The 25,767-nt window shown below is 38.1% G+C and overlaps 1 protein-coding gene across 4 annotated transcripts in view; it reads left to right on the top strand.

The window, feature by feature from the left end:
• Positions 1-25,767, top strand: part of DENND1A (DENN domain containing 1A) — a 697,281-nt gene that overhangs the window by 319,573 nt on the left and 351,941 nt on the right. For all 4 annotated transcript variants that reach the window (XM_036750170.1, XM_036750168.1, XM_036750169.1 and 1 more), the window contains exons 6-7: positions 9,034-9,103; positions 18,344-18,424. In XM_036750170.1, the coding sequence (XP_036606065.1) occupies positions 9,034-9,103; positions 18,344-18,424 (151 nt within the window). The remainder of the gene's footprint in view (positions 1-9,033; positions 9,104-18,343; positions 18,425-25,767) is intronic.

The raw sequence follows: 25,767 nt of genomic DNA, 5'->3' as shown, positions 1-25,767 counted from the left end.
AATCAAAACAAACACTTTGGAAAGGGGACAGGGTCAAGGGAGAAAATTCAATAAAGCGGGATGGGTTGGGAAGGAGCAAAATGTAGTTAGCCTTTCACAACATGAATATTGTGGAAGGGTTATACATAATAATACATGTGTGGCCTAGGTTGAATTGCTCAACTTCTTAGGGAGGGTGGGTGGGAAGGGAAGAGGGAAGGGAATAAAAAAAAAATATATAAAAAAAAATAAATTCCCATAGATCTTCGATCCTGAAGGATCAAATATAAATTACCCTGTCCTAGCATTTAAAACTCATCATAAAGTGTCTTTCTTTTTCTGGTCTTGTTACATTTTACTCCCTTTCATGCAATGTGTGATCCAGGTACCCTGGTCTACTTACTGTTCCTTATAGGTGATGCTGCATCTTCCATCTTCATGCACTGCTTGTGCCCCATTCTTAGAAAGCTCTAATTCCTCTCCTCCACCTTACCTTCTCACATCCCACATTTACATCAAGCTCAGCTGAAATCTCATCCTCTTCAGGAAGTCCTTATAGGTCTTCCTCAGTTGCTAGTGTCTTCCCCTCCAATATTACCTTTCACCTACTCTGTATGGACTTTGTATGTACCTAGTTTCTTACATCTTGTCTCCACCATTAGAAATTAAACACCTCGAGGTCAGGGACCCTGTTTTCACCTCTCTTTGTCTCCCCAGCACTAATTTTAATAAATGCTTGCTGATTAACCAACTGACTGTGCTTGGCCCCTATGTTGTTTTACTATTTTTTATCAGTGACTAGGATTGAGTATCTAGATAGCATGCTTATCAAGTATACACATGAAATACATAGCTAGGAGGGTTATGATTAACCTGTCAGATGATAGAGCCAGGATTCAGAAAGACCTCAACAGGCTAGAACATTACTCATACCGCTATAACTTGGGTATTAAAGAATCAACTTCACAAATACAAGATGAGGGGGGCATAATAAGTTTATCTGAAGAAGATCTAGAGAGCTTAGTGGACAGATTTAGTATTCACTTACTAGGAGTTGAAAGTGATCAGGTAGGCAAGCAATCAACCAGAAAACTTTCGTTAAGGTACTGTGCTAAATGATGGACTGTGTGAATGTGTAAACGGTCCCTGTCCTCAAGGAACTCACGTTCCAGTGGGAATGACAACAATAAATACATAGATACATACAAGATCTATACGGAATACTTATAATAACTAGCATTTGTACAGCACTTTACAGGTTTGTAATGCACTTTACAGATGTTTTCATGTTTTATCCTCAGAAAAACCCTGGGAAGTAAGTGCTGTTATTATATAGACCCCACCCCCACCCACCTCTGCCTATTTTATAGATGAGGAAACCCAGGCAGACCCAAGTTAAGTGACTTGCCTAGGGTCATAGAGCTAGTAAGTGTTTGAAGCAGAATTTGAACTCAGTTCTTCCTAACTCCAACTCTATGTGTACTATGCTACCCAGCGGGCTAAATGGGAGATAATAGCAGAGAGGAAGGCATTTGTAGCTGGGCCTCTTGCAGAAGGCAGGACTTGATCTGAAACTTGAAGGAGGTAAGGTAGGGAAGGAGAAAGAGCACTTCAGATATAGAGGATAGCCAGTGCAAAGGCATAGACATCAAGGCTGGAGTGTTTTGTGTGAAGACCAGGCCTGTCTAACTGGATCCTAGAGAAAGTATGTGAGAGTAAAGTGTAAAAATACCAGAAAGGAAAGAAGGGACAAGGTTATAAAGAGCCTTCAGTGCCAAATGTAGGATTTTGTATTTTATTTTGAAGGTAGTAGAGAGCCATGTGATTTTATTGAGTAAAGGGATGACATTGTCAGGCCTCCACTTTTTAGGAAGATCATTTTGGAAGTTCTGTGGAGGATGAATTAGAGTCGGGAGAGACGAGGTAGGGAAGCTAACACTCCCTATTGCTAGGTCTCTTTCACTGTTAAAATCCTGTGGGTGTCAAGTGACGAAGGCCCGAACAGGGAGATGGCGATATGAATGGAGAGAAGGGGGCATGGTCAGGAGATGTGTAAAGGTAGAAATGACAGGATTTGGCCACAGATTGGATAGCTGAGGTGAATGAGAAGGAAGAGTCAAGGATGACAGTGAGGTTGTCAACTTGGGTAATTTGACAATGGTGGAGAAGTTGAAAGGAAAAGAGGATTTCAAGGGGAAATAGAATGAGTTCTGTTTTGGACACGCTAAATTTAAGATGCCTCTCAGACATTCAGTTTGAGACATGCAAAAGCCAATTAGTTGATGATGTACAAATTTAGCTTAGAATGATACTCCAGAAGATAGTGGTTCTCTCTCTTTCAAAGAACAGCTCTTCTCTGGAATGTCAGTTTGTGTTGTTGCTCAAATTTGGCTGTTTTTAAAGTCTTCTCTTGGATTGTGTTTCCTGCAGATCCTAACCTGACACATAAGTCATAAGTCTAAAACAGGGTTTAGATAGATAGATATAGATATAGAGATATGCAGATATATATATGTAGATAGATAAAGATATATAGATATATATGCAGATGTATATGTAGATATATAGATAGATATAGATATAGACATATAATATATATGTGTATATATATATATATAATTTAATATTTTTAGTTTTCAACATTGATTTCCACAAGATTTTGAGTTACAAATTTTCTCCCCACTTCTACCCTCCTCCTACTCCAAGATGTCATATATTCTGATTGCCCCACTCCCCAGTCAGCCCTCCCTTCTGTCACCCCACTTCTCCCCCCATCCCCTTTCCCCTTGCTTTCTTGTAGGACAAGATAGATTTCTATACCCCATTGCCTGTATATCTTATTTCCCAGTTGCATGCAAAATCAACTTTTTTTGAGCATTTGTTTTTAGAGCTTTGAGTTCCAAATTCTCTCCCCTCTTTCCTCCCCACTCACCCTCCCTAAGAAGGCAAGCAATTCAACATAAGCCACACATGTATCATCGTCAAAACAGTTCCACAGTAATCATGTTATGAAAGACTAACTATATTTCCCTCCATCCTATCCTGTCCCCCTTTATTCAGTTTTCTTCCTTGACCCTGTCCCTTTTCAAAAGTGTTTGCTTTTGATTACCTACCCCTTTTCTTATCCCCTTCCCCCTACTTTCCTGTGGGGTAAGTGTGTATGTTATTCCCTCCTCAAGTCAAATCCAATGAGAGCAAGATTCACTCATTCCCCCTCACCTGCCCCTTCTTCTCTTCCAATAGAACTGCTTTTTCTTGCCACTTTTATGTGAGATAATTTACCCCATTCTATCTCTCCCTTTCTCCTTCTCTTAATATATTCCTCTCTCACCCCTTAATTTTATTTTATTTTTAAAATATCATCCCTTCATATTCAACTCACCCTGTGCCCTTGGTGCTAATACTGAGACAGGTCTCATGAATTACAAACATCATCTTTCCATGTAGGAATGTAAACAAAACAGTTCAACTCTAGTAAGTCCCTCATGATTTCTCTTTCTTGTTTACCTTTTCGTGCTTCTCTTGATTCTTGTGTTTGAAAATCATATTTTCTATTCAGCTCCAGTCTTTCCATTGAGAAAGCTTGAAAGTCCTCTATTTTACTAAAAGTCCATATTTTGCCTTGGAGCAATATGCTCAATTTTGCTGGGTAGGTGATTCTTGGTTTTAATCCTAGCTCCTTTGATTTCTGGAATATCATATTCCAAGCCCTTCAGTCTCTTAATGTAGAAGCTGCTACATCTTGTGTTATCCTGATTGTGTTTCCACAATACTCAAATTGTTTCTTTCTGGCTGCTTGCAGTATTTTCTCCTTGACCTGAGAACTCTGGAATTTGGTGACAATATTCCTGGGAGTTTTCTTTTTGGGATCTTTTTAAGGAGGCAATCAGTGTGTTCTTTACATTTCTATTTTACCCTCTGGTCTAGAATATCAGGGCAGTTTTCCTTGATAATTTCTTGAAAGATGATGTCTAGGCTCTCTTTTTGATCATGGCTTTCAGGTAGTCCAATAATTTTTAAATTATCTCTCCTGGATCTGTTATCTAGGTCAGTGGTTTTCCCAATTATTTGTTTTACATTGTCTTCCATTTTGTCATTTCTTTGGTTCTGTTTTATAATTTCTTGATTTCTCCTAAAGTCACTAGCTTCTACTTGCTCCAATCTGATTTTTAGGGTGGTATTTTCTTCAGTGGTCTTTTGGACCTCTTTTTCCATTTGGCTAATTCTGCCTTTCAAGGCATTCTTCTCCTCATTGGCTTTTTGGAGCTCTTTTGCCATTTGAGTTAGTCTATTTTTTGAGGTGTTATTTTCTTCAGTATTTTTTGGGTATGCTTTATCAACTCATTGACTCATTTTTCATAATTTTCTTGCATCACTCTCATTTCTCTTCCCAATTTTTCCTCTACTTCTCTTACTTGATTTTCCAAACCCTTTTTGAGCTCTTCCATGGCCTGAGACCAATTCATATTTTTCTTGGAGGCTTTTGATGTAGATCCTTGGACTTTTTTGACTTCTTCTGGCTGTATATTTTGATTTTCTTTGTCACCAAATAAAGACTCTATAGTCTGAGTCTATTTTCGCTGCCTGTTCATGTTCCCAGCCAACTACTTGACCCTTGAGCATTTCGTCAAGGTATGACTGCTTGTAGAGTAGAGAGTACTTTGTCCCAAGCTTTAGGGGCTGTGTTGCTGTTTTCAGAGCTACTTTTACCTCACTGTCACTGCAAGCTCTGCCACAGCAGTGCTCCTCAGCCCCCAAGAACCACCAACCTGGACTGCCACCCAGATCCAAGCAGGGCAAAGCAAGAGAAGCCTGCCTCAGTACCAGCAAAGTGCTCCCTGCACTCCCGCTCTGATCTGCTGCTTGATTCCTCCCACGTGTGGGCATGGAGCTAGAAGCAACTGCAGCTGGAGCTCTGGAAACAGCCACAGGAACCTCCTGCTGTTGCCGATGCTGCGCCACCTCTGCTGCCCCTGGGGCTGGGGCCAGACTGCTCTCAGCCTAATCTAGCAGTTTTCCCACTAACCTGCTCTGTTGTCTTTGGCGTTTGTGGGTTGAGAAGTCTGGCAACTTCCACAACTCAGTGATTCATGGCCCTACAGCCTGATCTGCTCAATCTATTCCTGGTCTGGTTGGTCCTGGTGCGACCCATGCTAGGCTGTACTCCACTCCCAGCACCATGCGATAGACCATTCCCAGCAACCATCCAGGCTATCCTGGGCTGGAGACCTGCTTCCCTCTGCTATTTCATGGGTTCTGCAGCTCTAGAATTTGTTCAGAGCCTATTTTTACAGGTGTTTTGAGAGTTTGAGGGGAGAGCTTAAGTGAGTCCCTGCTTTCTAGCCACCATCTTGGCTCCACCCCAAAACAGGGTTTTTAAACCTAGGATTCACAGAACCCCGAGGAATTCATGGGTAGATTTAATGGGTTCTTGTGAACTTAGGAAAAAATTGCATCTTAATTTCATTCACTTCTAACTGAAATTTAACATTTCTTCCAATTATGAACATAAGTAACAAACATTCTGTGCAGGAGTCCATAGGCTTTGTCAGACTTCTGAAAGGGTACGTAACACAAAAAAGCTTAAGAACTGCTAATCTAGAGGAAGTATTTTCCCTTATACCTTAAAAATAGATATCTCTCCCCAATTCCTTAATGTCTTAAAATGGATTATTGTGGTTTGATATTGTCTCTTTTTCTTGTAAATCAGCATCTCCACTGATCTAGAGGTTTAGGGGAATTCCTTCCCCTAGGTATTCCCCAGGAGTATTTCATTCCATGTCAATTACCTATATCCCTCCTCAAACCTTGGGCATCTGGGAAATGTTATTTAATTTTGCCTGGGACTACCTAATGAAACATCTGAGGGATGGAGGAATAATACTTCTTCCACCTCCTGGCCACAGACATTGGGAAAAGCAATAAATTTTAGTTCTCAGTATGTATAAATCTGTGTACATATATCCTCTTCCCTGACATAGTTTTTGTATATTCCTTCATATCAGAAACTGTCTTATTTATCTTTGTATTTCCTATAGTGCCTACTATAGCCCCTATTACCTAGTTGGTTGTAATAATAAATGTTTGTTGAGCAGATGAATGAATGAATGAATGAATGGATTTCCTTAGGAGGCATTTCAAAGAAGATATATACCAATCTAGCCAACCTTCTCTATATACTCATTATTTCTTGTCTCAAATAATTCTGATGAAGAATTGCTTCAGTGGTGGAAAAGGGAATCTTGGCCTTAGAATGATGGTCCTTATTCCTAAGAGGCTTCACCTAAAGTATTCATTGGAAGCAATATAGTCAGTAGCTTTTTAAGTTTTGAGACTCTCTTGATTTAAATTTATCACCTAATTCAGATTCTGGTAACTCACCTGGCTCTCAGTTTTCCTTTTCACACCAACTCTGGCCTGTATCCTAGAGGATTTAAGCACACGTGTTGAAGTTCCCTTAAACACTCCAACCTCCCGTTTCCTCAATCTATTCAAGTCCGACCCTCTGTTCTTCCCTGCCACTTCAGTCATTCACAGGGAAGATCTTACAAACATCCACAAATGTTCTACTTCCAACATCAGGGACTCTGAAATTCTTTTTTCAAATCATATTCTTTGATAATTCCACCTCTCTCTATATCCTACTCCTCCTAAACTTATTCAAAGGTGTTGGTTCTCGCTGTGACGTCCAGTTCTTCTATCCCCTAGTACCACATATGGCCCTCTAAGTCCTCAAGTGCAGCCGTTTGACTGAATCCAAACTTCACAGAACAACTCCCCTTAATAAAAGTATTTGTTCTGTGAAACTTGGATTCAGTCAAAAGGCCCCACCCAAGAACCTAAGAAGGCCACATGTGGCCTCAAGGTGTCAGATTCCCCACCCCTGTCTAGTACTGTGCTTGCCTAAGCCATCACATCTAATCTGGATTCATTTATCTCCCTTCCAAATCTTTACCTGTTAACAATTTCAGCTCTGTCCTATACTCTCAAATATATTACTTCTCATAGCTTATTAAACCCCAATCCTGGATTAGTCCTATCCTCCACCTCTCCCATTCCTATAGCCTGATCATCCATATGAATACTCTCTCCTCTTTGAATTTTTTCTGACACTGCTCTGTCTTTGGTCTCCACTTACCTCTCTGTCAACTCCTCAGTGTCCCAGGCCTTCTTTTTTGTATACTCTCTCACCATGGCTACCATGGCCTCATCAGCTTCCATGGATATGATTTTCATCTCTATGCAGGGGATACCATATCTATGTACTTGTCTTTCCTGAGCTTTAATGGAGCATAATGAACTTTTTGAACTGTTTATACCATTGGTACCTGAAACTTAGCAACCAGTACAGTGTCTGGAACGGCCTATCACAGACACTTAATATATGCTTGTTGATTGATTGTCCAACTTCCTTATTTTTATACGTGAAGAAACTAACTTAAAAGAGTTAAGTGACTTGTAGAAGTGGACCTACCTACTAAGGGACAGAATGAGGATTAAAACACTGGTTGTCTGGCTCTTATGCTGATGTGTTTTCTCTCTGTCCCATACTACTACATCTCCTACTTTTGATCCATACTTCTAAGTACTGTTATTTTGCCTTATTAACATATGGTACACAGATAATTTTGAAAGTTGACATGGATAATACATTTCCTGTACTTTGGAGTTGGTTACCATTGCTAGAAATTCATTCATAGCTTATCCAGTAAGACTGCATTGTCTTTTTCCCCTTCTTCCTTTTAAATCATTGTGCCTCTAAAGACTTCGTGTGATGCGTGGAAGAGGGCATTGGAGGGAGGTTGGCATGTCTGTGCCAGGATAAAAGGCAGTGTTGCATAGTAGAAAGACTGCCTGATTTGATGTCAATAACTTGGGTTCATATCCTGCCATCTATGCGTAACTGGTGATGTAACTGTGGCTAATTCATTTAACTATTCTGAGCCTCAGTTCCTTTATATGGAAAATTGAAGTATTGATATTTGTATTATCTACCTCATAAGATTGTTGTGAGTCTTAGATAAGTTAATGTACATAAAAGCACTGTAAGACATTTAAAGTATTATATAAATGTCAGCTATTATAAATGGTTTCTAAGGCGATTTGGGTTTGATGTAGCCTGTGCATAGGATACAACATAAGTGGGAAGTGATTCGTATTTATGTGTGCTGTTTTGGCACTATTATTATTATGTATGCAATGATGATAGTTAATTATAAATTTTTTTCTGACAGTCTTGGGGGTAGATAAAAAGTTTTCATATACAAAGATAGAATATATATGTTTCAGTTAATTTATTCTCCATAAAAAGCCTCTTTATTTTTGAGGTATAACAGGAATTCATGATGAATATTTATTTGCCCCATACTCCTGATAAAGAATCTTTGAAGAAAAAAAAACAATAGTTACCCTCTACTAAAGACTGCTCGTCAATATCTCATCAGGGTATGAAGGTGGCAAGATGTTCTCAACAGCTCTGCAAGTCTAGCATAAGCCCTGACAGTTCCCTGCTAAAATTTAAGAGGCTTTGAATAGATCCCTGATGATGGACTATGTAGCATTTTGTCTGAGGACCAGCCTACCTAAATTCTGTCGGGCTCAAAAAGTTGTCTGACATATCATTAATTTTTTCGGCCACATCAACTCCTGAAGATTGTTTACTATGGCACCAAGAGGCTGCTGTCTCCAGTGGTGCACTGCCACCCTTGACAATGAAATTATCAGTCCCTGAAGTATTAAGTAAAAATTAAGCAAGTATTAAGGGGCAATTAACATTTCAACCATCTCTTTATAACATAACCTATGAAATGGAGATTTTTTTTAGGACATAGAAATAGTACCAGACATTGTTAGATCAGTTAGATCAAGGATAGCAGATCTTATTTATCTATCTTTATATTTTCCCTTTTGCATATATCACTATGCTCTTTATTTAACAGGTGCTTTTACATGTTCATTAAATGAACTGGAAAAAAATGTACTTGAACTAGAGCAAAACCCCAAAGGATTTTGATGTTTTAACTTAAATTCAGTATTTCTCTTTTTCCTTTCCAGCTATCTACCCTGGTTTGAAGTTTTTTATAAACTACTCAACATCTTGGCGGATTATACAGCAAAAGGACAGGTATTTATATTACACCTTTAAAAAACAAAAAAACAACTGATTTTGTGTCAAATGCTAAAAGGATTAGGCTAACCTGACTGGGAAAAGAGCCCCAGGCTAGGAATAGGGAGACTTGTATTCAAATCACTGCTCTACCATTTAGAAGCCATTTGACTACAGGCAAGTCCCTTTACAGTTTCATCTGTAAAATGAGGGTTTTGAACTAGATGATCTCTGAAGGTCCTTCCTGCCCTAATAGTCTATTTGTGTTCCAGTATTCTGTCTTCTAGGGGTCATTCTAGGGTTCTCATTAGGTTTAAAGACATCCTTCAAGGTGTGAGATTATAGATTGATAACAGGTGTGTTATGACTTTATTTTTTTTTAATTTAACTGTTCTCACACTATTTTTATTGGAGGTATAAACCATAAGCCCTTTCTTTCAAAGTATTTGGAGTGAATTTTTTAACTGTCAGCTTTGCAATATAATAGTAGTGAAAAGGTGTGTACATCTTGAAGAGCAATAGAACTAGAAAAAAAATCATTATCATCACTGTTGACATTTATGTATTGACTTATACTTTACAAGACATTTTGAATTTTGTACCTTATGTAGTCCTTGCAACAACCCTTTGAGGTAGGTAACTAATCTTATCTACATTTTATAGAAGAAGAAACTGATGCCCATAGAGAGGATGGGACTTTGCAGAGATCATGGGGCTAAGGACAAATTCTTATCTCGAACTCAAGTCAGATGAATTTAAATTTAGTGTTAATTCTACTATACTATGTATTTTATAGTGTTATAGCCAGTCTTATCCCTCCGCATTCCTGATCACTCTTTCTATCACACTTGTGATGGAAATCACCATATTTGGTCAAGATACATATAACAGGTTGAGTTTGCCATCAGCATTAGTGATCTCAAACCCTGCATTCGTTTAGAGCTGGTTCTGCATTATATACACACACACACACATATACATATACATATACATATACATATATATACACATATATACACACACATACATATATACATATATACACACATACACATATATACATATATACACATACACATATATACATATATATACACATACATATATAATACACACATATATGTATATACACATACACATATATACACATGTGTGTATATACACATGTGTTGTACCAGAAGCGAGTGAGACATACCACAGAGTATAAGTTTTAAGTGGAGGATTTATTAGCCGGCGGCCATCGGGGTACGGCACCACAAATCAATGGCAAATGTGTTGGGGTGATGGCTTGGCTTATATAGGATATGGGGGTACAGAGTCGGGGGGAGGGGGGAAGAGGAACAAAGGTCCTGGCTGATCAAAAGATTCAGTCAGGTTATGGTACTAGTGGGATAATCTCATTTACATTCCTTGGTGGAGTCACGGAGCCCCAGGGATATCTGCTAGACAGGGTCTGCCAGGTTATCCTTTAGTGGGATGGTCCTATCTACTGACATTCCTTGGTGGAGTCATGGAGTCCCAGGGGGTTTGCTAAATGCCAAAGATATCTGTGTCCATTCTTTCTGGGGGTGCTTGTCAGTAGCTAGGGGTTTCTCAGGGGTTCCTAATTTTCTTTGTATTACATTCCCCACTTTTTTTCTTCATGGGAATTTCAAATCCTTGAAAAAAGGAACGACCTGATGGGGCATAGCAATAAAATTAGGAGGCCAACCAAAAATGCTAAGCAGGGTTGACAACAAAAGGAACGCTAGGTCGTTGGCCCCAGGGGAAGGCCAGACCTAGTTGGAAGACTCAAGGAGAGTCCAAGGAGCCTCCCCAGGTACTGCACTCCAGAAATTTAAAAAAATGGTATAAAACATCCCACATTTGGAGTCCCAGGGGGTTTGCTAAATGCCAAAGATATCTGAGTCCATTCTTTCTGGGGGTGCTTGTCAGTAGCTAGGGGTTTCTCAGGGGTTCCTAATTTTCCTTGTATTACACATGTATGTATATACACATGTATGTTTGTATATGTATATATATTATGTGTGTATATATGTATGTGTGTGTGTGTCTGCTTATTTTCTAATGCTTAGTAGCACAGTGCCTTACCACTGTGAGTGCTTACTTCATAAATGTTTATTAAATGCTCTCGAGTCTCTCTCTCCTGAGTCCAGGGGCCTTTTCATATTTTACATGGCTAGGAAATATAGATATCAGTGAGATCTTTTCTTCTAAGTCCTGCCCTTAACACTCTTTTTTTGGTTTTCAAAGAACATTTCCTATTACCAACGGAGACCATGAGCAAGGAGTTGCAAAGGAAGATTCATTTATCTTGGGCAGAATTCAGTGGCATTTGAGATACTCCTACCTGTTTCTGGTTGCTGATGGTGAATGTTAGAATTCATAGCCACCCTCCTTTCCAGCTCCATTGATTCTCTGTTTATTTCTGAAGGTTGACATTAAACATAAAATATGGGCTCTCTCAGTTGAAAGATAGCTGAAAATTTTATTCAAATCTTAGCTGAAGCAAGTATCTTCTTTACAATTTCCTCAGTAAGTGGTCATCTAACCTCTATTTGAAGATGTTGACTGATGGCCAACCTATTAGCTCCTGAGCCAGTGCATTTTATCTTTAGGAAGTTCTTTTTTTTCACTGAGTTGAAACTTGCCTTCCAGTAACCTCTTGGGCTTTTTCTTCTATATGACAATGTTCTACATTTTTTAAAAATATGAATTTTTTTCAAATTAAATTTAAAAACAATTTGTAACTTTAATTTTTTTTAAATTTTAAGTCCCAAATTCTCTCCCTCCCTTCTTCCCCTTCTTCCTCCCTGAAATGGCAGGCAATTAGATTATACATGTGCAATCATGTAAAACATGATTCCATATTAATAGTGTTGCAGAAGAAAACACAGAACCCCCCCCCAAAAAAAAAACAAGAAAAATGAAGTAAAAAAAAGTATGCTTCAATCTACATTATGTCTTGTAATGTTCCCTATATCTTGTTTGGTTGCAGATTCTTCCCTTATCCATAGATCTAACAGATAAAATATTCCATACTCTCCTAATTTGATTATGGTATCATGTACCCATTCTGACCTTATCTTGGTTTATGGTGTGAGACATTGGTCTGTATCTAGTTTCTGCCAAACTGCTTTCCAGTTTTCCCAGCAATTTTTGTCAAATAGTGAGCTTTTGTCCTAAAAGCTTGGATCTTTGTGTTTTTCAAACACTAGATTATTATAGTCATTTACTACTTTGTATTGTATACCTAATCTATTGCACTGATCCACCACTCTCTTTCTTAGCTAGTACCAGATTGTTTTAATGATTACTGCTTTGTAATACAGTTTGAAATCTGGAACTGCTCGGCTACCTTCCTTCATTTGTTTTTCATTAATTGCCTTGATATTTTGATCTTTTGTTCTTCTAGATAAATTTTTTATTATTTTTTCTAGCTGTACAAAATAATTTTTGGTAGTCTGATTGGTATGTAATTGAAGGAGTAAATTAATTTAGGTAGAATTGTCATTTTTATTGTGTTGGCTTGGTCTACCCATGAGCAATCAATGGTTTTCTCATTGTAATGTTCTACCTTTTTAAAAAATTCCATATTTTATTATTTAATATTTAGTTTTTAGCATTGATTTCCACAAGATTTTGAGTTACAAATTTTCTCCCCATTTCTACTCTCCCCCCCACCCCAAGATGGCTTATATTCTATGTTCTACATTTTTAAAGACTATAATCACATACCATTGATTCCCCCACCACCTTCTAAGCCCTCCCTACTCTAGGCTAAATATCTCCAATTCCATCAAAAGATCCTCATATGGCATGGTCTCCAGTCCTCCCAGTCACCCTTTTCTGCATGCTCCAGTTTGTTATGATCATCCTGAAATTTTATCTTCTTAACTGAACACAATTCTTTAAACAGATTTTGAGAGAAGAACTGATCAGTCACTTGTTTTGACTATTAACTCTTTTTGGATACCAGGTCAGATTGCTGGCTTTTATTGAGCTTGCAGTCCTCTATAATCCATCTCTTCATGAACGTCCACAAAACCGGGCTTGCTGTGCCCAGACTACTACTGCTGTTGTCTCTATCCAGAGGGACCCTGTCCCTTCACAGGATCCACCTCACTGGATCACTACTGTAGGCATTGGCAGAGGAATCAGCATACTCACTTTCCGATGCTATTTACAGATTCTGTCTCTACCACCATCGTGCCGCAGCAGCACTTTCTCCAAACTTATCACCTGATCCAGAACTTGATGGTCATTACTAATTCACTGCCTAGGACATTCTCCATGAGATCAGTGACTGGCTTACACTATCCCTAAATACCCCAATTCTTGCCTTCATAATAAGCAACTTCAACATACATATTGATGTTCTCACAAATAACTTAACTTCATGGTTTCTCCATTTACTCAACTATCATCTGTTACTCCTTTACTACACCTCAGATACCCACAGAGGTAGTCATTCCCTGTACCTTGCCATTACCCACAAGTGCTTTACCTCCATGCTCAAGAAACTCTGACATTCCTTTACCATTAATAATCTTTTATCATTCTATCTTTTCCTATGCCCTACTCCTTCCAAACCTATTTATTCTCACAAAGATCTACAGTCTCACTTCTCAATATTTTGCCAAGCCATTATCCCTATTCTGGCTAACCTCTCTTCCCACCCACATCTTAGTGTTTTGGTGAAACAGTATACACACTCTCTTCTACTCTCAAATTCCTTGCTTCTTTGTCTTTTCACTACTTAAGCCTTGCCAAACTCTAATCTGGATTACTGCTACCATTTGCCTCCTCTGATCCTACTTATGTGATGCTGAACAGAGCTGGTGAAAGTCTTAGAACTGTGCTGACTAGATCTACTATACATTAATATGGTCTCACTTCATCTGGGCCTCATCACAGCAAGACAAAACTTTTATTCCTCCCAACTTGATTTTCTTTCCTTCTCTACAATAGCTGTTCAAACCATTTCTTTTCTCTTCAAGAAATATTTCACCAGCCCTTCAGCCCTTCTCTACCAATGCCCAGGTCATTCTCTATTTTTTCTCTAAGAGTCCAGTACATGATTCATTGTTTTCTTTTTCTCTTCAGTTTTTGCCCTTATGCTAGGGTGTTTAATATACACATTGATGCTCCCTGAAACATCCTAACCTCTCAGTTCCTCAGTCTCCTCAGATCCCACAACCTGCTCCTCTACTCCACTTCAACTACACACAGACATGAAGACATCTTGCATCTTGCCATTATCCACAAATGTTCCATTTTTATAATGAAAAACCATGAGATTTTCTCCATCTGATTATAACCTGTCTTTCAATTTTCCCTATGCCCTACCCTTCCGAGGCTTACTTTTTGGCTGTATCATGACTTCTGATATCTGTTGGTCTCAGTACTTTCTGAGGCCATTACTTATTCCTGTTCTGTCTTCATTTCTTATTTCTCAACCTCAGCCATATAGTTAACCAGTTCAACTTCAGAGTCTTCTATCCTTAAATGTCTTTTCCCATTTTCCTACTCTTTCTTTGCCAAAATACAAACTTGGATTGCCATCACCATCTGTCTCCTCTCTTCCTTATATGCTGCTGTATGGAGCTAGAAGTAATGCAAAGTAGCTGCCCATGTTTACTATAGATTTGTTATCTAATCTCAGCTGGGCACTCATGGCATTGCCCGATGGGCACTCATTTTCCTCTTCCTTAATTGACTCCTTATTCTGCTATCCACAAAGGTTTTTTCAAATGTTATTGTTTCTCTTCAGACTTCCTTTTCACCTCACTCTCTCAGCTGAGTCCTTTGCCTCATGCTTTACTGGGGAAACAAAACAAAACAAAAACATTCCAGTGAATTTCTGCTGTACTCCCTATTCATCACATGATAATCCAGTCTCTTCTTTTCACAACTGTTTGGCCTCCCTCTCCACCACTGACTCCTTTATTCCAATCTCTTAACAAAGAGATGGTCTTTCTCCTCACCAAGGCCAGTACTTGTAAATGGACCCTCGATCCCATCCCCTCCTGACTTCTCCAAAATACTCTCTCCACTGTTATCCTTATTCTTACTTGAATTTTCAGTTTCTCCTTATCTACTGGTTTCTTTCTTGGTGCCTACAAAGATATCAATAATCCTTCATTCTTAAAAAACCCTCACTTACACAACATGACGAATAAGGAAATATGTCCTACATGACTGCACATCTATAACCTTTATCAAATTTCTTGCCTTCTTGATGAGGGTGGGGAAGAGAGGGTGTAAGAAGTAGGAGGGTGGGGGAGAATTTCAAACTCAAAATTGTACAGGACAAAATTTAAAATTTTTTTGCATGTAACTGAAAAAAAATAAAATTAAGAAAAATAAAAACCCTCACTTAGGGTTATCCTTACTCTTTACCTTTCTTCTCCTTTTAAACTTTAAAAATCTGTCTATACTCAGTCTTTTCACTTCTTTTCTCACTAATGCATTATTATCAGCCTTGCTCCTGAACCCTAAGGACCATGGAACTGTTCCATCTTACTGAAACAGAAACTTCCTATATGTGTTATTTCCCATAATAGAATGTGAGCTCCTTAAAAAGGAGGACTGTTTTGGTTTCTGTCTGTATCCCCAATGCTTAGCATGGTGCTTTGCAGTAGTTACTTAATAAATATTTTTTCATTTGTTCTCATTTTCATTCTCTTTGTATTCCTCTGCAATCTGACTTCTTACTTCATCATTTAAATGAAAATTCTTCTCCAAAATTATCAACAATATCTTAATGGTCAAATTTAATGACCTTGGGGCAGCTTAAGTGGTGCAGTAAATAGAGCACTGGCCCTGGAGTCAGGAGAACGAGTTCAAGTCTGGCCTCAGACACTTAGTAGCTGTGTGATCCTGGGCAAGTCACTTAACCCCAATTGTCTCCACACCACTTACCTCCCCCCCCCCCCCAAATTAATGACCTTTTCTCTGTCCTTTTCCAGCTTGAATTCTGTTTAACACTTGACAATGTTGGCTAAGATCTCTCTTTTCATGGCATCCTCCTACCTGTCTGACCACTATTCATTCTTGTTTGCTGATTCATAATCCTTGTCCTGTCCACTAACTATGGGTCTATTCCAGACCTGAGCCCTCTTCTCTCTTCTTTCAGTGCTCTTTCTCTCTTGGTTACCCGATCAACTTTAATGGATCCAAATACAATCTCTATACAGATGGCTCTCAAGTCTGTATATCTAGCCCTAGTCTCTATCTTAAGCTCCAATTCTGTATCAATGACTGCATATAGGACATTTTGAACTGCATGTCCTATAGACATCTCAAACTCAGCATGTCCTAAATAGAACTTCTTATCTTTCCCCAAAACTAACCCTTCTTCAAACTTCCCTTTTCCTATCTAATGTGCCACTACCCTTCTAGTCACCCAGGTTCTTAATCTTGGTGTCATCTTTGACATCTGCCTCTCCCTCAGCCTATATATCCATTCCATTGTGAAATCTTTTTGTCCATGTCTCCACAATATCTCACAGACATCCTTTCCTTTCCATTCACACAGCAACAACCGCAGTTTAGCCCTCATCACCTCTCCTCTGCATTATTTCAATAGCCTTCTCTTTGCTTTTCCTGATTCAAGACTTTCCTGACTACAGGCTATTCCCCACTCAGCTGCAAATTAATTTTCCTAAATTTCAAGTCTGATTATTGTCTCTCTATTCAATAAACTCTGAGGTTTCTTATTGCTTCGGGAATCAAATATAAACTCCTCAGTTTCACATTTTAATCTTTTACTATCTGTCCCCTTCATGCCTCTCTAGTCTTCTTACACTGTAATCCCCTCCTCAGACTCTGCAATCCAACCATACTAGCCTATTCACTATACAAAAAAAGTATAGCACTCCTGTCTTCACCCTCCTCAACTCTGCTTTTTGGAATTTCTAGTTTCTTCAAGACTCAGTTCAAATACCACCTTCTACGTGAAGCCTTAGCTGCTAGTTCACCCTCTGCCAAAACTTGTAATTGTTTTGTACACATTTTTTATATACTTTATATATATATATATATTGTTTCCCCCATTAAAACATAAGTCCCTTGAGGGCAGGGACTGTTCCAGTTTTGCCTTTTTATCCCTAGTGGTCAGCACATTGTCCGTAACACAGGCAGCACTTAATAAATGATTGTTGATTGATATCTTTGTGTTCTACTCACATCTCATCCGTCTTGTGTTTGTCTTTTTTTTAAAACCTAGGTACAGACTTTACATTTATCCCTTCTTAAATTTCAGTTTCTATATCCTGAAGAAGCAAAGACCAAATTGGCCATGGGGATTGAGGATGGCAATTGACATTTGGGTAGTTTATGATTAGAGAGTATTTTCTATTTTCATGCTTTCTAAAGATTTAGAAATTGAATTAGAATTCGTATTACTTTGACATCCAATTGATAATATTCAAATAACCTTAATAATTGATATGTTCCAGAATCCTCCATTATTGTATATTGTTTTAACTTGTAGCTTCTTAGTAGAGTGTTATATACTCTGTGATTCTTTAAAAAAATTAATTGAGGATGATGGTAGAAATCTTCATTAATCTCCTAGGAAACCACATTGTTTCCAATTTGAAATCATTGTTATGGGCTCAGATTACTGGATTATTTTCAGAATTTATGGTATATAATGCATGAAAAGTAATGTAGAAATATGTTTAGCATGATATCATTTGTATAATGAGTATCATATTTCTTGCCTTCTCAAAAAATTGGAGAGGGGGTGAAGGGAGGGAGAGAATTTGAACTGAAAATAAGAATAAAATTTAAAAATATTTTTAACGAATGTAATCTGTTATGAATATCACCAAACATTTGTGAGAGAATCTCTTTGGTCTTCACAAGTAAAATGTAAACAAAACTTAGCCACAGCATGGTCTAGTGGAAAGGACCCTGAATTCGAAGTCAGCGTTCTTGAATTTGTACTTTGCATCTATCTCTACGATGAGATGTCTTTCAAAGGGAAAAATAAATGTCACAGACACTGAAAAACAAAGTGATTATAGGCTGCTCTCAAGTATTACACAAACTGAATTGGGAAGAAGCAAAAATGATACATGTATTTGAGCATTTTTAACATTTACCTAATTTTCTGCTTCCAGTTCTGTCTCCAGCCTGTGACTACCCCAAGCTAGCACAGAATCAGTGGCCAGACTCTTCCATGCAGGTTGCTTATTGATGTCTGAACTTTCAGTTTGTTATTTAGGACTGTTTTTTTTTTTTTTTCAGGAGAGTCAAAGGAATGAGCTGCTTGAAACACTTTACAAACTTCCCATCCCTGATCCAGGAATGGCTGTCCATCTCAGTGTGGTAAGTGAGACAGATTGCATGTAATTAAGAAGAAAACGTTTCATTACATAGTGTTTAAAGGAAAAATTATTCAGATAGGATGGCTTTGGGTTTTTTAATGTTATTTTTATGTTTTGCTTTTAAGAAGTACAATCATTTTAGGGCTTAGTGAAGTAAGGGTGTAGGGACAGGAGAGGGGGGAGGGTGAAGGTGTTGGTGTGTTTTTTTTATTCCAGTCTGCAGACGGTCTTTATTTCAGAGATGACATGATATAATGGAAAGAAGAGGCTTAGAGGACCTGGTTTTCTAGGTCCGCTGATCCTAAGTCCCAAACATGCTAATGTCTAATTTTTCAATTCAACAAATTTCTATTAAATCATAGTATCTCAGAGTTGAAAGGGGTCTCAGAGGCCATTTAGTCCAACCTGCGTATGAAACATGCATTTCCTGTACAACAGTCTGCAGAAGTAAACCAACCTTTGCTTGAAATCTTTATGGGGGGAGAGGAGTATTGGAGGGAAAAGGGCGTGGAAAAAGAGGCATATGTGGAGTAAGAGTTGGAAACCCACTACCTCCAGTTCCACTTTTGGACAGTCCCAGTTGTTTTTGACTTCTTAGCAACTTTCCTTCATTTCCAATAGTTTTTCTCAATAAAATAAATCTAATCACTTTTTCTAGGTGACAACTCTAACATCACAAAGGCATATGTCATATATTGTCTGGCCTCTAGAAACAAAATTGAAAACTTGCTATCTCTAATCTTACTGATTTTTGGTACCTAGTCTTTCTTTTAATAGTCTCTGCTCTGGATGTGCCTCCTCCATATAGCTGGTATCTCCTCCCTTTTTTGCAATCTCCTTTACCTTGAACCTTCCGTTCCAGAAACTTCCATTACTCATAGAACTAACCAATTGGTGACTTCCCAACTGGGAAACCAATTATATGCTCCTGAGGACCCATTCTTTCATATAAAATCCCAGCTCATCCCCTGCTGAGCTGACCTGTTGTTTGGTCCGGGAGCCACGTATTCCTAGACCACACTAGGAGGAGTGGCAAGTCTCTCAAAGGGTCAGTGATCCCCTCTCCTTTTCTGCAATTGCATGAAGATCATCTCATCCAAGGCCCCAATCCTCTCCTGGATGAATTGAGCTTGGGTCCTGTCCCTTCTGGAAGCTATGACCTGAATGTATCCCTTTTTTATTTTGGTGACTGTCATCCAGATGTTTCAATTTCCCTGAACCTCTGTTTCCTTGATGTCCTCGTTTTCCTGGATTTCTCAAGTTAGATCTTATGCCTCCGCTTGTGTGAATTAAAATGTGCCTGTAATAAAGACCTGTTGCTTTTAGCATTCCTGGCAGGTCTGCCTCTTCTGTGAAAATCTCTAAGTCTCCAAACCAGCTAGAATTCTCAGCACTCTCCAAAGTACTTTGTTTCACAATGGGAAGCATACTTCAGTTCTTTAAAAGATCTGCAATTTCATGGGTATGAACAGTCCACTTGCTAATTACAGCCCCTTCTCACTTTAGTTATCGCTTTTATGCATTTGGGCTGAAAAAAATTCCTGAGATGTCAACTTTCAGGTAATGAGCCTTTTTTCACTTGGTTAGTCTGTTCCTTCAAAGGCAGTCTATCGCTGGGCCCATACTTGACGTTTTGCTGCCTTGATGTAAGATCTGGTAGAGCTTGCACTTAACTGGCCTAACAATGGATAGCCCAGAGTCAGCTCCACCCCGTGATGAAGCTTCCAAAGAGACCTGCAGTAGAGGATACATTTTTGCATCTCTTCTTTGTCTTGGTTATTATAAATTCATACCATTCAGTTTTGATTATTTTGTTTTTCTGTCCATTTGCATTGTCATAGTCATTGTACATATGCTTTTTGTGTTTCTGTTTACTTCACTTCAAAGCAATTCATAAAAGTCTTCCCATGCTTCTCTGTAGTTGTAGTCATAGTTTCTTACAGTATAGTAGTATTCCATTATATTCATATATCACTACTTGTTTGTCATTCCTCTATCAATGAGTATCTAATTTTTTTCCAGTTATTTGTTACTACAAAAAGTGTAGCTATGATTATTATGGGGTGTGTGTGTGTGTGTGTGTGTGCGTGACCTTTCTTTATTGTCATTGACTTTCTTAGGGTATATAATTAGCAGTGGGATCTCTCGGTCAAAGGGCATAGACATTTTTTTTCACTTGCTTTTAGCATAATTACAAATTTCTTTCCAGAATGGTCGTAATCATTTTTTCTTTGTTTTGAAGGATGAAATTAACATTCAGACAAGTCAGTAAGGTATCTCTGCTCTATTTTCAGCAGATCAGTCTGCCAAAAAGTTCCATTAGATGTCTGGATAATTGAAGTCCCTCCTTGCTATTATATTTTACCTCAATTTCAGGCTTGTGGTCTGTTTCTTGAATTCCTCATCTATTTTTTTTTCTATCCAGGTGGTGTGTCGTATGCTCTGATAACAAAAGTGCTTCTGTTTTTCCCTCCATTAATTGTCATCCAAATGCTCTCTGCTGTGCTTCCACCCTCTGCTTCCTGGATTTCCTCACATGAATTATATCTTCTTAATATAACTGCTACCCTACTCCTATTTTACCTATTCTATGTCTTTTAATATATTTACTCATGTTCTTTTTTATATAACTTTTATTTTACTTTTAAAAATTAACATTTCTCTTTCTCTCCATTTCCTGCATTGAAAGAAAAAATGAACAAACCAGACTTTTGTAACAAGTACGCATAGTCAGTCAAAACAAATTCTCACATTGACTGTGTCTAAAAATATATCTCTTTCTGCATCTGTAGTCCATTGCCTCTCTCTGAAGGTGAGTAGTGTGGTTCATCATAAGTCCTCTAGGATCACGGTTCTATATTTCATTGAACAGAGTACTTAGTCTTTCAAAGTGGTTTGTCTTTACAGTGTTGTTGTTATTGTAGATTGTTCTTTTGAGTCTACTCATTTCATCCTGCCTCAGTTTATCCAGATTTTCCCAGCTTTCTCTAAAACCATCCTAGTCATCATTTCCTATATCATAATAATATTCTACTACATTGATATACCATAATTTTCCCCAACTTATGGGCACTCCTTTTGTTTCTGGTTCTTTGCTACAACAAAAAGAGCTGCTGTAAACATTTTTGTTCATATGAGTAATTTTCTTCTTTGATTTCTTTGGAGTATAGGCTTAGTGATCGTGTCCCTGGCTCAGAAGGTATGCAGTTTAGTGACTCTGGAGTATAATTTCAAATTGCTTTCGAGAATGCGTGGGTCAGTTCACAGCCCTACCAGCAACTTGCCACTATGCCTGTTTTCCCAAAGCCCTTCCAGCAATTCTCAGTTTCCTCTTTTGTTATATTTATCAATCTGATTTGTGGTATACCCTCTGAATTGCTTTAATTTACATTTCTCTATTAGTGATTTAGAGCATGTTTTCATGTGGCTATTGATAATTTAGATTTCTTCCTGTGAGAGCCTCCTGTTTGCATCCTTGGGCCGTTTTCCTTATTTGGAATGGCTGAGCCATTTCCAGTTATGTTTTTCACTCTACCAAATTTCAGTCATAGTTGTGAGGTCAAATTTCTGTCCTTGCATAAGGACAAGTTTACTTTGTGTGTGGCCTAAATTTTAGGCATTCATATATAGACATTCGAAGTCATGAGCTTTGATCATGGCTCCTTTTTTGTGAACCTCTGAGTAGCTTAACTGTTATTCATCTTCATTAATTGTAGCTGTTCTCAGTTGCATTTGTTTTGATAGATATACATAAACAATTTCCCCCTTCTCATTGCCTTTTTTATTTTCAAGCTCTTTAGATTTAATTTTTCAATAGCCAGCTAGTCTTTATTAGGTGAAACCCATCCCATCCCAGGAGTCTGTCATTCTTGAGTTTTAAGCTGTGTTCCTGAATCCAAATCACTTTCTCAGATACCATAATTCTTAATCAGTTGTTCATTTTCAAAATCAAATTTTCTCTTCTTTTTTTCCTTGACTTCAGTGAGTAGTAATGAAGGAAATCATCATTTTGAGAAGAGATAGAAAAAAAAGTCTTATTAGTTTTCATTTATTGGACCTGAGTTAGAATCCTATCTGAGCTACATATTTCCTTTGTGGATTTGTTTAAGTCACTTAACTTCTGTAGGTCTTGGTTTTCTCATTGCTAAAATGAGAAAGTTGAAACTAAGATCAGACTAAGAGAGATAGTCCCTGCCCTCAAGAAGGTTGCAATCAAATGATGGAAAATGATATACAAAAGGAGGCTAGAAAGCAGAGTGGAGTGAAAGACAGGCACCAGGGGGTATTTTGTTTCCTGGAGTTGAAACCAGACAGAGCTGCAGATACAAAGTCAAGTGGGTTGGATGTCCAATTTCTGCCCTCTATAAAGGAAGGCCTTGGGAGGAGTTTAGTACTCCACCTTCCAGTCTTCTAATCAAAATGCAAAAGATGCAGAGGGAGGTGGTATCCAGTCTTGAATTTAGCTACATGGTGAAGCCATTAGAAGTTATGAGCTGGTCCTAGGTGGGGCATCTTGTTCTTGGAGTTGAAACTAGGCAGTGTTACAGATGCAAAGTGGAATGAGCTGGACACACACACACACACACACACACACACACACACACACACACATAGTGTGTATATACACTATTCCGTAAGCATAGACTTTTCTAAGGTCTCTTCCAGCACTAACATTCTTCTTGCTAAAGTCTTTTCAAACCATAAAATTTTCTAGACTAGCTTTGCTGCCAAACCAGTATTACTGGCCATCTTAAATGATCTTTTGAGATATTTCAGCTATTTCACATCAATGCTTTTCAGGCATTCTTCTGGTCTTCTCTTGCCTCAAACATTTCATGAGTAAGACAGAAGGCTGTCAGAGAAACTTGGTCCTTGCTTTGGTTGGAAATTTCTAGGAACTTTTTTTATGTAACCATTTACAAGCCATAGGATCTCTGACACCTTTGTTTTCCTTTCATTGTGAAGTATTTGTTTTCATGTTTTATTTTCTCTTTTGAGCCAGTATATAATTGAAGTAAAACATTAACCAATGACAGAGCACCAAAAGCAACTTTTCTGACTTTGTTGGTTCATATCTGCTAACTATTATTATTGGTTACTTGTTTTGTGTTGTGGTGGAGAAAATGGAAATATTTATTTTTTTTAAGAAGATTGAGCAGGAGTGAAAAGAGAGCAAGAAGTTAGAATCATAAAGTGTTAGAGTTGGAAGGGACCTTTATCACTTACTGTCATTAACATAGTAACAGGAATGCTGCTCACATTTACTTAAGACTTTAGTGTTTACAAAATGTGTTCCGTACAACAACCTTGTGAAGTAGATTACATATGTATTATTAGAAAACAGAACACCGGACTTCTACCAACACAGGTGCCAGAATTGGAGACAGAGTGCAGCATTCCAACCTGCCTGCTCCAGAAACACCCCACAGTTATCACTAGACCAAAAGCTTGTCAATAAATCCAATGAGAAGCTATAGTGTTGATCTGCACAGAAGCCAGCCAGGATCCCTTAGGCCATCTGAAAGCTAATGGTCTCCAACAAAACGAGTACCAGCTGAATAAAAGAGCACCTGCTGTAGCGGGTAGGGCTCTCCGTACAGCGGCAGCAGCCGTGGAAGATGACTCCAAGAAATCCCTTGAGGGATCAGAAGGCCGACCTTGGAAGCCCGAGGAGAGGGAGGGTAGGCAACAGTGACCAGCACGATCCCAGAGCACGCAGAATTGGGTAGGCCAAACTCAGGGGAGGTCTGTAACACTATCCTGAGATGTAAGAGAGTGCTCTGAAGATCAACACTCTGGGCCTGAAAGATCCAAGGGGAAGTAACCCTAGGAGGCTGAAATCAGTTCAGGGGATCTCGGGGGATCCAGAATGACACCAGCTAGGGCCGAGCTATCACATCTAAAAGCACAACAGAGGGCAGAGGCTGGCCCTGGCATAAAGTGTTCAGGAACTAAAGCTGGAGACATAAGTTAAAAAAAGAAAAAGCCAACACCTACTAGTATCAAAAACTATTGCAAACCTTTGAGGCCTACCACAAAAAGAAACAAATAACTCCAAAACACCTGGAAGCAGAGACTCAAAGGAAAAAAATGCTTTTTCTACATGTATTGCATAAATACCCAGATGAAGTGAAATGAGATAAAAATGAAATAAAAGCTTTATAGGAAAGATTTGAAAGTAAAAATAAAACTTAAGAATAAAAAGTGACAGACTTTTACCCAAGAAACAGACTCCTTAAAAATAAAAATCATTGATTCTGTGAGACAGCAAGAAATATTAGAAAAAATTTAAAAAGAATAAACTGTCTGATACCAAAAACAACATATTTTGAAAGCAGTTCAGAGATTTCATAATTGGACTGTGATTTTTTAAATTGTCCTTTCTGTCTCTCCCACTTCCCATTCCCAGAAATCTCAAATAACAATTTTTTTTAACAAAAGAAAAAAAGGAGAAAAAAATCAGTAAACCAATCCATAAATTGGAAAAGTCTGAATATATATTTAGTACACCATACCTGTGGAGTTCCCGCATCCCAAAGGTTTGGGGTGAGAATGTCTTCTCATATCCCTTTTTTGGGGGCCATGCTTATTCTTTGTAACTTTGTAACATTTTCTTTTTATTGTTTTGTGGATGTTTTATTTTAGTAATTGTATATACTGTTTTCTTGGCTCTGCTTATGTCATTTAGCATCAGATTACATCAATTTTTCCATGCTTTTCTGTATTCATAATTTCTTACAGACCAATTATATTCCATTACTTTTACGTGCCACAGTTTATTAGCTATTCCTCAATTGATAGACATCTAATTTGTTTCTAGTTTTTTGCTATTACAAAAAGTGCTACTATAAATATCTTTGTGAACATGGGGAATTTCTTCTTATCATGACCTCATTGGGGTATATGCCTAGTAGTGCAATCTCTGGATCGAAGGGTAAAGCCATTTAAGCAACATAATTCCAAATTGCTTTCCAAAATGGTTATACTGATTCACACTTCTACCATCAGTGTGCCTACGTTCCTCCAGCTTTGATGATTCCCATCTTTTGTCATGTTTGCCAAGTTTCAGGGTATAAAGTAAAACTTCTGGCCTGCTTTTATTTGCATTTCTTTTGTTATTCATGATTTATATCAGTAGTGACAAACAGAAACAGAGGTGGGAAAAGGGATCACTAATCCCTATATAAGGCTTCTTCCTGTAGACTACATTGACTTAGAGTTAAAATGTGCTGTTATCAATATTTTATTGTATTTTTATTTATTTTGTTAAATATTCCCCAATTACATTTTAGTCTGGTTCCTCTATATTGAAGTATTGTGAGCACTCAGTATTTGCATGAGGCC

The sequence above is a fragment of the Trichosurus vulpecula genome, chromosome 3 (assembly GCF_011100635.1).
Source record: "Trichosurus vulpecula isolate mTriVul1 chromosome 3, mTriVul1.pri, whole genome shotgun sequence".
NCBI classification, from domain to species: domain Eukaryota; kingdom Metazoa; phylum Chordata; class Mammalia; order Diprotodontia; family Phalangeridae; genus Trichosurus; species Trichosurus vulpecula.
Note: the sequence above shows the minus strand (reverse complement) of the source record. Positions and strands in the feature narration are given on the sequence as shown.